The sequence below is a fragment of the Narcine bancroftii genome, chromosome 5 (genome assembly GCF_036971445.1).
Source record: "Narcine bancroftii isolate sNarBan1 chromosome 5, sNarBan1.hap1, whole genome shotgun sequence".
Taxonomy (NCBI): Eukaryota; Metazoa; Chordata; class Chondrichthyes; order Torpediniformes; family Narcinidae; genus Narcine; species Narcine bancroftii.
The window spans coordinates 1,079,877-1,092,605 of NC_091473.1; the positions used below are offsets into that span (position 1 = coordinate 1,079,877).

Sequence of the window (12,729 nt, forward strand, 5' to 3'; positions counted from 1 at the left end):
TCACTGATGGCATTTCAGAAGTGTCTGGCCATGGAAAGGTTTGGACTGATTTGTTTGATGGACAAGGTGGGCCCATTGGCCTGCCAATGCTGCTTTCTCCAGGGAAGATGAGCCAGTTGGATGTTGGTCTTCATTGGCTCTGGATTCCCATTGCAGGACCGCTGGCCCCCACCCCCTGCACCGCACCGCTGCTCGGAGTGGAGCTGGTCACCACCGTCTGCCGCTAGGGGTAGGCTGTGCCCGTGTGACCTGGCCGAGGCAGAAAGCCCGAGGGAGGTGCACGGGAGGCAGAGCGAGAGCCGGCACCCCGGACAAGAGCCGGCACCATGCCCGGGGCAAACAGAGCCCCGACCCGGAGACGGGTGGATCCCCCGGAAGGAGGTTGGGGCTGGATAATCGTCTTCTACCTCTTCATGGTAAGGAGAAAGTTTTGCAGCGCAGAGGAAAGTGAGCGCGTTCGCGACCTGTTGCAGCCAGTGTCACGACAGTTCGGCACCGAGTCCCAGCCCTCGGTTACGGGCTCTGGGTCCGGAGTCGCGGAGCCCCGGGGCCAAAGTGAACACCCCCCTCCCTCCTCTGATGGTGGGGTTGGGGGGGGGGGGGGGTCTGTTTATTTGAATTCGGGTGGGTTCAGCGAGAAACAGGACGGGGCGTGTTGGGGGGGGGGGGTTTGAGGGTGTTAGTTTATCACACATTTTAAAATGAAGTCTACATGCTGAGCTCTCTTCCCGAGTCCAAGCTGGGACCCCGAGGCCGCTAAAACGTGGACATTCCTCCTGTGCGCTGGGTCCGGACAGCCCATCGAGTCAAGGTGCGGGACAGCCAGTGGACTGCTCTCTCGTCGTAAACACGCTTTCAGGTGGCCAAAACATCCCCAATGGGGCTGTCGGGTGGCCACCTGAAAGTGGAGAACCTGGCCAGGAGGAGCACTTACCTGACCCTCCTCCTCTAGGTCTATTCTCCGGCTCCGAGAATCCCCCCCGCACCTGAAAGCAGCAGTGGGACTATGGTGGAGAACCTGGCCAGGAGGAGCACTTACCTGACCCTCCTCCTCTAGGTCTATTCTCCGGCTCCGAGAATCCCCCCCGCACCTGAAAGCAGCAGTGGGACTATGGTGGAGAACCTGGCCAGGAGGAGCACTTACCTGACCCTCCTCCTGTAGGTCTATTCTCCGGCTCCGAGAATCCCCCCCCCCCCACGCACCTGAAAGCAGCAGTGGGACTATGGTGGAGAACCTGGCCAGGAGGAGCACTTACCTGACCCTCCTCCTCTAGGTCTATTCTCCGGCTCCGAGAATCCCCCCCGCACCTGAAAGCAGCAGTGGGACTATGGTGGAGAACCTGGCCAGGAGGAGCACTTACCTGACCCTCCTCCTGTAGGTCTATTCTCCGGCTCCGAGAATCCCCCCCCCCCCACGCACCTGAAAGCAGCAGTGGGACTATGGTGGAGAACCTGGCCAGGAGGAGCACTTACCTGACCCTCCTCCTCTAGGTCTATTCTCCGGCTCCGAGAATCCCCCCCGCACCTGAAAGCAGCAGTGGGACTATGGTGGAGAACCTGGCCAGGAGGAGCACTTACCTGACCCTCCTCCTGTAGGTCTATTCTCCGGCTCCGAGAATCCCCCCCCCCCCACGCACCTGAAAGCAGCAGTGGGACTATGGTGGAGAACCTGGCCAGGAGGAGCACTTACCTGACCCTCCTCCTCTAGGTCTATTCTCCGGCTCCGAGAATCCCCCCCGCACCTGAAAGCAGCAGTGGGACTATGGTGGAGAACCTGGCCAGGAGGAGCACTTACCTGACCCTCCTCCTCTAGGTCTATTCTCCGGCTCCGAGAATCCCCCCCGCACCTGAAAGCAGCAGTGGGACTATGGTGGAGAACCTGGCCAGGAGGAGCACTTACCTGACCCTCCTCCTGTAGGTCTATTCTCCGGCTCCGAGAATCCCCCCCCCCCCACGCACCTGAAAGCAGCAGTGGGACTATGGTGGAGAACCTGGCCAGGAGGAGCACTTACCTGACCCTCCTCCTCTAGGTCTATTCTCCGGCTCCGAGAATCCCCCCCGCACCTGAAAGCAGCAGTGGGACTATGGTGGAGAACCTGGCCAGGAGGAGCACTTACCTGACCCTCCTCCTGTAGGTCTATTCTCCGGCTCCGAGAATCCCCCCCCCCCCACGCACCTGAAAGCAGCAGTGGGACTATGGTGGAGAACCTGGCCAGGAGGAGCACTTACCTGACCCTCCTCCTCTAGGTCTATTCTCCGGCTCCGAGAATCCCCCCCGCACCTGAAAGCAGCAGTGGGACTATGATGGAGAACCTGGCCAGGAGGAGCACTTACCTAACCCTCCTCCTGTAGGTCTATTCTCCGGCTCCGAGAATCCCCCCCCCCCCCCGCACCTGAAAGCAGCAGTGGGACTATGACCGCACTTCACAGGAGCCGGCGTTCGCTCGGACGAGGCTCTCCTTCATCCGGCGCGTTCAGGTGACAGAAATGGCGTCTTCTCCTCGGCCACCTGAGCGCCCCAGCTGCGTCTGCTGGCACATTATCTGCATCCGAACACCTGAAAGCGGCTAAAGGTATATCATCGAAAGATAATTTTTGTTTGTGGGATGGATCTGTGACCTGCGTCAAATTGACACAGCCACTTCTTAAAGACTCACTTTTAGATTGTCTGAAAGGCCTTGCAACTTCCAATGATTGGTGTACAACTGAGTGGGTTTCCATGGCATTGAGAGAGTAATAGGGAACATTCTAGAATCTCTTCCAAACTGTAGTCAGGGGATATTAGGGTGGAGCAGAGCAAGCATAGATTTATTGAATGATCCACCAGACTTGGTGGTGGAATCGGTAACAAGGAACCAGGGAATTTGGAACATCTATGGCTTTTGGTAAAGCCTCTCATCTTGGGGAAGGTTGGCCGACAAGTCAAGAGCACCTTGGTTTATTAAGAGTCTGTGTGTAGTGCCAGGCTGGAGTGATGTGAGTTGAGGACAGTGCACAACTGCATTGTGGTTTTTTTGTCCTGCTGTCAGATCCTATTGCTAGATTTGCTGAACTCTGGAGAAGCTCTTCTCCATCTGATGGAAGGGGAAGGAATCTTGCCTGTGGGCCTGCATTTACACTCTCCAAGCCTGCACTGTGAACCTTGCCAACAGGTGGTGGAGATCACTGGCTTCATGAGAATACTGCCATTTCCCACCGCAACCTCACCACCCTTAACAATACAGCTTCCAAAACGACTCAGACAACAGGCAGCATGAGATAGCCTAATACTTCAATGCTCTGTTTTGGATGAGACTGCAAGCCAAGGCCCGTGTTAACACCACCAACGTAATTCAGAGTTCAATCTGTCTCAATGAAACTACCTTATTATGAAGTGTGGGATCCACAATGTGAGGGTCTTCATGAACAGCTCTAGCGATTTCAGATATGAATGGCACTCAACAAGAACACAAAAGCTTTGATGCTGTCCTGAGCATGGCATGATGGAAGGAACAAGGTGGCTGGCGTGCTTCTGTAATGGCAAACTGAAAGAAGAATGCCATTTTTCATTGGGCGAGCTTTGCTATCAAGAATGAGCAAGTCTGACATCTCACTAGCCCCTTTATACTGCAAAGCCGTGGTATTTTCGTAGACATGACCAGTCTTAGGAAGCTGGCTTGCATGTTAATACAGAGCCAAAGAAAGTCGGCTCCGTGAGTCCTTTCACACTATAAGCTGGCTTCCTGAAGCAAAGGAGGTGGGACATGTATCACAGCGAAGTGTCAGCATTAACTGTGGCATTAAAATATATGCGTCTGCAAGCGTCATTGCTGTGCATTCAAACTGGCGGTGGAATAGCATGTGTTTGATAATCTTGTACCTTCTGTGCAGTCTTAGAACTCAATCAACGTTTCTGAGCCTCGCAATTGAAATAATTAAGCAAGTTCATTGGTACTGAAGAAATTGCTTCAATTTGAATTTCCTGCACACATTGCACTTGCGTCATCAGACCTTCCCATTTTGACCCGGCAACATAGGTCGACCGTTTTAGATGGGTCCCACAGTGCTATGCTCCACTGCTGAGAGTACCCCCCCCCCCCCACCACCCGGAGGATCGAAGATGGGTAAGTCTGGGCCACCCAATCCACCTTTGATTTTTTTTTACACAGAGCTCGTAAGGTGGATAAAAGCCAGCTTTACAGCTCTGTGTAAAATGGACTTACTCCCTGTGGTTTAAGAGTTCATCTATGACTCTACAGCTCACCCTAATGGAGAAACAGCACACTACAGTTATCCAGGGAAGATGGTCCAAATCTGGAAGTCTGGGACGTAGCCAAGGAGAAATAACCATGAAAAGTTACCTCCAATGGTTTTCTGCTTCTGACAAAATGCTTGCAGCACTGTCTTGTTGTAACCATCTCAGTGTTTTATTAGAGACAGGCACACGACCCTCAATGAAACAGCCCTGATCTGGATACTGGCACCTGTTAGGTTATCTACATCATTCACCCTGTTATGGGTACCGATGACTGAGGACTCGTCACTCTGTTTCTTCCATCAACTTGCATGCTGGCCACAGCTCCTCCACAGACAATTGGATGACCTCAGTCCCCTCCCCCTCCCAACCAACCAGCGACTTCTGGAATCTCTTGAAGGCCGTCATAATTAGCACCAATGAAAAGACTGCGGATTTCTACCAGGAAACACCAGGACAGACTTAATAAGAAACAGTAAGAAGGTTCACCATACCAGAAGGAAATAGAATGAAATCAGCATGTACCTGAAGGGTGTGGACACCAGAGCAGCTGATGGGTAGAAGGAGCATAGGTGGCTCAGAAACTCGCTGATATGCCAGAACACACACAAGGTCACCTGTGCCTGCCAGGAAGAGAAATAAACTCTACAAGGACAGAGGTTCAGAAACAGTTCCTCGAGGAAAACTTAGCTCGTCCATGATTCTGTGCAATTACTCTGGAATCAAATCAACGGCAGCTATCCTGATGTGGCTGACAAGATGTTTAGAAGGCCAGAAACCCAATGCAAAACAAGATGGTTCCCAGATGAAGTTCTAAAATTTCAGTGGCAAGCTCAGACCCTTATCTCCCACATCTGGGAAGAGGGGAACATGCCAGAGGATATTCGAGAAAAGAGACCAGTCCAACTGTGGAAATTACCGTGCGCTGCCTGCCATAGGGAAGGACTCCTCCTCATCTGATCTTGAATCGCTGTGCAGATTCTGACCACCTAGAGCAGGGATGTCAAACTCAAATTCACGGAGGGCCAAAATTAAAAACTTGGACTAAGTCGAGGGCCGAACTAAATATTTATTGAAAATTTTCAACAACATCTGCATGTTTTCTCTTCTTTCAACATATGTAATGTTAAACTTTTTCTTATTAAAATAAATGTTTAATAATAGTTTTGGATAAACTCTGTCATTGTCATTGTCATTGGCCCATTTCCTTTAGCGTCTGAAACCGTGCACATAACGAGTCAATGAGGGATGATTAAAGCAGTGGTCTTCAAACTTTTTCTTCCCACCCACAGACCACCTTAAGCAATCCCTTACTAATCACAGAGCACCAATGGCACAGGGACGCGAGTGGAAAGAAAAAGGTTGAGAACTGTTGTATTGTGGTAACTCCACATCTGATTAGGTTAATTGTTAGGCAAGTGGTCAGAGAAGGACCCCCCCCACCCCAAGAAAGGCTTAAATCACAGGAACAAAATAAGCTTCCGTCTCACTGTTCCCAATCTTACACACAGTCCTGATGTGGAATGTGGGGTCGCAGCTCCACGTTCACCCGAGTTCAGGTGCTGTCTGTGTGGAGTTTGTACGCTCTCCCCTTGTCTTGGACCAACAGGTCGGTCGCCTGACGAAGGCACCCGAACCCCCCGTTGAAACGCCGGCATCCGGGGCGGTGGAGGAATTGGCTGAGAAGAGCGCGTTGCTCCCACCCCCCTCCCATGGTTGGAGAGGGATTAAACTGCGATCTCACGGCGCCGGGCACGTCTCCAACAAAAGGAGCGGGAGGCAGGGTCCGCCGCGCACGGAGCAAGGGGGAAGGCATCGCTAACGAGACGTTCGGTCTGGCGCGCCGCTGAAGCGCAGACCCAGCGAGGATGGTCCCCAACTCCAGCCACATCTGTGTGTCCGGGAGCCAGGCGGGCTGAGTGCGGCGCTCCGATCCCCGGGATTCGGGACTCTGCGATCCCTCCACACCTCTGGCATCTTCATTTTCACCTTCAGTGTGCATGCGCTATACTGGTGCGGCGGCCAGCGGGCCAACTCTAATATATATTTAATATGATCTTGCGGGCCAAATATAATTATATCGCGGGCCAAATTTGGCCCGCGGGCCAGGGTTTGACATGTGTGACCTAGAGGAACTGCAGGAGTGATCTTCACTGTAGGTCAACTCTGAGATGAAAAGGAGATGCAGCATCACAAGTGTGGGGGTGGGAAGTGTGGGGTGGTGAGGGGAGCATGGAGTGGGGGGAAATTGTGTGGGTGTTTTGTTTTACACAGAGCGTGGTAGGTGCCAGGAAATGGCTGCCAGGGTTAGTGGTGGAACAGGTACAATAGAAGCATTTGAGAGGCTTCTAAATAGTCACATGAAATATGTCGGGAATAGGGGGATATGGATCATGTGCAGGCAGAAGCAATTTGGATGAATCTGGCACCATGTTCAGTGCAGACATCACAGTGGGGGTGGGGGGTGGGGAAGGGCCTGTTCTTTTGCAGGACTGTTCTTAGTTCTATGTACCCTCTTTTGGCCTCATTTGAGAGAGATTGAAAAGCATCCTCCTTAAATTTGACTCCTCACTGAAATTTGTTTCCATCTTGTGTCTGCTACCTTATTGGAATACAGGCTGTGATTATAACTAGTCTATCCATATTTGGGCTAATCACAGCCAAACAAAGCTACATTGTTGCCAAGCAAGTGTGTCCATTATGCTTTTTATAAATTTTTTTTTATTTTTCACACTATGAACCATACTAATCAAAATACACATAAACATTTTCCTCTTGAATATACACAGTGTCATTTTCTCCCCTTTCTCCCCTCCTTTCCCTCCCTCCTTCAACCCCCCCCCCTCCCCACCCACTCAACGTTCAACCTATATGATACATTAAACCCTTTAAACAAGGTCGTCACACAATGAAAATAAACAAGAAATTTGTGTCTTCTACTTTTACACACTGGGTCAGTTCATTTCGTCTTCTTATCCTTCTGTCATTTTAGGCGGTGGAGGTCCGCGGTAGGACTTCTCTGTTGTGTTCCATGTACGGTTCCCAAATTTGTTCGAATACTGTGATCTTATTTCTTAAATTGTATGTTATTTTTTCTAATGGAATACATTTATTCATTTCTATGTACCATTGCTGTATTCTCAGGCTCTCTTCTGATTTCCAGGTTGACATAATACATTTTTTTGCTACAGCTAAGGCTATCATAATAAATCTTTTTTGTGCTTCATCCAAATCGAGTTCAAGTTCTTTACTTGTATTACTTAGAAGAAAGTTCTCTGGGTTTTTTGGTCTGTTGCTTTTTGTGATTTTATTTAATACCTGGTTTAGATCTTCCCAAAACTTTTCCACGTGTGTCCATTATCCTTGATGTGATGCTGCACGTCAACTTGAAAAAGCTCGTAGCTTTTTCTCTCCCTCAAACAGGAACCTGGGCAATCTGCAACCCAGAGCCAAAGTCTCTCTAACTTCAGCCATTGAAATGCAGATGGGTGTATATTCCGCAAATTATTGCCATCTCATTAATTTAAACGTGCAGGAGAAAGGACCTTACCCCCAATAGCTAAAGAACAAAGGTACTGACCTGACTTGCTGAACAGCACCACCTTCTGACAATAAAGGTCCAAGCTGGTATTTTGGAAAATGTGGGCCACTTCCCACACAGTATCTCAAAGCCATTTCCCAACGTGGGCAGGTAGTGATCATGAAATTGAACACTGCCTTTGGTGCATCTGGCATAACCTCTGATTTCTGAGAAAAAGGGCATGTGAAGGCCAGAACCTGAAACCCAACAGAAAGTTTGGACGACTGCACAGTAGAGACCACTCTCCTCCTGTATGCTTCTGAGGTCTGAACTGCTCATATTAGGCAGCTCGACACAGTGGAAAGACATCACTTATGCTGTATCGATAGAGTTCTCCAAATCCACTGGTGGAGTAAATGAACTGAACATCAGAGTTTGTTATCCCTGGTCTTGGGGCTCTAATTACACCTGATGGTCTCGAACGGGTGGCATGGTTAGTGTAGTGGTTATTGTAAGGCTGTTACAGTGCCAGCGACTGGGGTTCGAATCCGGCAGTGTCTGTTTGTACGTTCTCCCCATGTCTGCGTGGGTTTCCTCCAGGGCCTCCAGATTTCTCCTCAGGGTTGTAGGTAATTGGGCGGCACAGGCTTGTGAGCTGAAAGTGCAGTAATCTAAAAATTAAAATGAGCACGTTCCCAACAGCACACTCCATAAATGGATGCATTCTTCCGAACTCTGTCATGAAAAGGCATTACATGAGAATGAGGGAAGGATTCAAGGATGCACCCTACGCTTCGGTGAAAAATGGTAACATCCCCACCCACTTGTACGAGCCATTGTCCCATAATGGGTTGAAGACGGAGAAGAAACTTTTGGAATCGTGGTAAGAACCTTGGGCCAATTCATGACGAGTCTTCTGATGCACAGTAAAGTGATGGAAGGAATGCACCACCTCACTAACTACACACCACTTGCCCTGTCAAGCAACGCCTGCCCAACCAGTAGCTGATACTCACATTGGCCTCATCAGGGGCCTCAAGCCCCAGAGCATAGCAGGAAGAAAATGATCCTTGATTCGACCAAGAAGAAAATCACCCAAACCTTGATTAACAATGAATGCAATGTAGCGCATGCTGTGATACTTTAGAAGGTGGTCATATGAATTCAGATTATTTTCTCCATGCTTTGAGTTCAACACTAGTGCTTTATTGATGATGAATAACTGCACACAGATTCTGATCAAGAAGTGCTTAACGCTGAAAGTGTGTATAAACTGTCAATCAGAAAAGACAGTTTTATTTCTGGATGTCAGTCAAGTGGGAAGGAAAACAAAAACTTTCAGAAGAAGACATGAGATCATCGTGATCCTGTTTTCCAGTGAGACAAGTGTCCTCTCCAGAGTCCAAGCCTGGACTAAAATAATGAAGACTCTCGGGTGCCCAAATGACAGGGATCTCTCTTCTCAGACTTATTAAGGGGTTGGTGGAGCTCAAACAAAAGCAGGGCATTATATTTGGCACTGGCTTGGTGCAGGAGTTGGTGAAGTTTCCTGGTTTGGTGTCAGTTCGCTTTTACACTCCATTCAAGATGTTTTGCTTTTATCCCCTCAAGATACCCACCAAGGGGTCATTCACCTCTTGCTGTAGATTAGCTTCTTGTGTGCTGTGACACTCATAAGCAGCTCAAAACCTCTTGAAGCGTCCGCCTGGGACTACAAGGCTCCAGGCATGCAGGAGCAGTAGAGAGGACATACCAATGGAGAAGGAATGAAACTGACAGGGAGAGATTTGCTCACTTGGCTCTCCTGCTCTCGTTTGTGCGGATCAGAGATGGAGATTGAAATTGGCGCTTAGCAATGAGAGATAATGATAACACACTGGACAGATTATGTCAGCCTTTGATGCATGTAGAGGACCCCAATGGCAAAGGGGTAAGCTGAGATGTGCCAAAAATCTTATGATTTTGTACATTTATATGTTTATATTTGATCTCTCTGGATAATATCTTGTATTTTCTTCTAATACAGTAGCTACAGTGACATATTCTCAGGGTTTGAACATGAAACGTTTCTTGCATGCTTGTGAGGTTTGTAATCAGTTCCACCCTCTGATGTTGAAATTACTCAATCTCTGTTATTTCTGAATGTTCCATATTGCAATCAAAGCATTGGAGTAAATAAGTGTACTACAGGGCATTGTTATGCCTTTATGCTGTTCGTAATGTGGGTCACATCATGGAAGAACGCAAGACGCTGTGGAGAAAGTTCTGTAAATTGAACTCTGTTACAGTGAGGGGTGTGCTGTTGAGACAGTTTTATGGTTTGTGCAATGTGTGGATGATGGGTAAAGGTTACTCAAGAAAGTCAATACAAAAGGCCATTGAATGTTTTAATATATTACAACACCCCACGTGGTCTCCATATCAAGATGATCTATGAGTGATGTTGAAACTTGCACAGAATGACTGGCAGGATGCAATTAAGTGAAGGTGACAAACCATGTAGATTATGTCACCCACCTGCGCATTCTGCAAATAAATAATTTCTCTCCCTCGAACTGCAATCTTTGGCTACAGTGGCAATCATATATAAGTTGTTGGTTTGCTATTCAGAGGCCTGAGTCATTGATCGGGAGTGTGAGTTCAGGTCCCACCAGGACAGCTGTTGAATTCTCAGCCTGGTCCAGAAGTTATCATTTAAGGGTCAGAGAGGATGTTTGGCTCATTGAGCCAGGAGCAACTTTTGTAAATCCTATTCCCCTCTCTTCTTCACAGCCCCTTCAAATATTCCCCTTTGAAAGCCATAATTGAACCTGCATTGAACCACTTTCTATTTTGAACAAATTTTTCTCCTGCATATTTTCTCGCTTACTTTAAGTCTGTTTGTGGCATTTTCACTCTGTTTCCCCTTTCCAAACTCACCTTATCTATCCAAAGGAAGAAACAAATTGTCCAGCCTATATTTGTAAATGAAATATGTGCTCATCTCTAGAGCCCAATGAAATGACTATCTTCTCTCAACACACTTCTCATCTGTCCTAAGATGTAGGGACCTGATTCGGAGGCTATGCTTGTGGTTGTATCACAAGAAGCAGCGGCAACAGGAGCAACAACACTGTCCACCTTGGCCTGAAATCAATCATTCACTGTAACGCTCTTATCTCTGTCCTTTAGTCAATTTAAAAAAAATCTACACTGTCACTGACCCTCTTGCTGTTCAGGTCTTGGTTTACCTAGCCAGCCTTCTACGTGCAACTTTGCAAAATACATATCTATGCATGGGTTATTTTCAACTCTTTCTGCCACCTAGTTAAAGTATACCAGTCATGTCTGTCAAAAAATGGATTGCCGTATCTACACTGACTGTCATTTATTAATTCAGTCTTTGAAAAGTGACCACTCATTTTTCTTTGTTTATCTTTCTAAAAGTCCTTCTCATGATGGGGTCTCTTTGTTTCCATGTTTGTCCCCACGTCGCTTTATCTCATTCCCCAGCTCTTTGGCAGCATCCCAGGGTTCTTCAAGAACCATGGCCAGTCCATCTGCAATTTTCTTTCCCATCCCCGGGCAACCTGGCATGCATCCTACTGACTGGTTTACCCATTTTATTTGATCAACTTGCTTTTCTTTAGTTCATCCTCTTGCACAATTTTCATCCCACCTATTATCTTCACTGCCTTCTCTTTCACCAAGATTATGGCAGCTTTTTTTTCCACAGTAAGTATAGCTAGTCGAACTCTGGTGATCTGGGTTCATTTCTGACCTCCAGTGTGCAGATTTCATGTTCTCCCTGTGACCACATGGGCTTGCTCTTAGTTGCCTCCCGCAACCCGAGTCTAGATGAGTGGTAAAATCTGGGAGAGTTGAGGAGAACATGAAAGAATTAAAAAAAAAAACTGGGATTCCTGTGGGGTTAAATTAAAAAAAAAATTAGATATGCAACACGGTAACAGGCCATTTTGGCCCAGGAGCTCATGCTGCCCAATTTACACCCCATTAGCCTACACCCTCTGTATGTTTCAAACGAAGGGAGGAAATTGGAGCCCCCGGGGAAAACCCACGCAGACATGGGGAGAACGTGCAAACACCTTACAGACAGCGTAGGATTTAAACCTCAGTCCTGATCGCTGGTGCTGTAAAGAGGGTTGCATTACACTAATCGTGCTACAGGTTTTTGTGCTGAACAAGTCTCTGCCTATGACTCCAGAAGTATTATTTACACTGGGCCACAATTTATTTTCAAAAGGTTTGCTTCCTGAAAAAAAAATTGGGGATTATGATAGACAACTTCACCCTGAACACAGATAATTTTAGATTTGCTGCGTCACGTAGGAAGTTGGAGAAACATTAAATTAACTTTTTATTGAATTTAGCACGAGTAGCAACATCATGTACCTCTGAGCCAAGGTCTTGGGTTGACGGCACATGTTGCACCACAAATGTGAGGAGCCCAGGGTTTGTCTTGGTCACTAATTTTACAACTGAAGTAGAGTTCATCGGCTTTCTTAAAAAGTGCAGTCATGCTGTGTCTTTGATCCTTAAAGTGTGTAGTTGACATAATGTAGCAGAATGTATCGTAGCTGTTGTGACATTGACGAGATATTTTTGCTGAATCGAATCTTGCTGAAGACAGTAAATGCTTTTAAGTACACTCACTGTGCTATTGCCTGAAGAACATGTGCATCAACATGCATTCAATCAATAATCAATGTAATGCACAGCATCTGTACATGTGAGCTGCTTTTATAGCCTGTCTGCATCTATCCTGACTAAGAATGCCTAGGCCCAGATTACACTGCATAGCACCTGCACTGAGTGCATGCCCAGGCCTGTTTGGACTAACCAAAACAGCTTACTCTGTGGGCAATATACTAGTAGACAAAATATGACAGGAAATCACAAAAATAGGTTGTATCTTTAAAAAGAAAGTATGGGATCGGAAAATTTTAAGGTGATTTTAGTGATCATAATCTATAAA

The 12,729-nt window shown here is 47.6% G+C and overlaps 1 protein-coding gene across 2 annotated transcripts in view; it reads left to right on the forward strand.

Moving 5' to 3' along the window:
- The first annotated feature begins 219 nt into the window (after positions 1-219).
- Positions 220-12,729, forward strand: part of LOC138763022 (monocarboxylate transporter 5-like) — a 68,473-nt gene continuing 55,963 nt past the window's right edge. Inside the window, exons 1-2 of one of the 2 annotated variants that reach the window (XM_069936526.1) lie at positions 382-416; positions 2,353-2,573. Coding sequence is in view for 1 of the 2 variants with exons in the window: in XM_069936525.1 (XP_069792626.1) it covers positions 327-416 (90 nt within the window). In the remaining variant the exon portion in view is untranslated. Of the gene's footprint in view, positions 417-2,352; positions 2,574-12,729 lie in introns of both variants that reach the window. The other variant, XM_069936525.1, reaches the window with a different exon arrangement.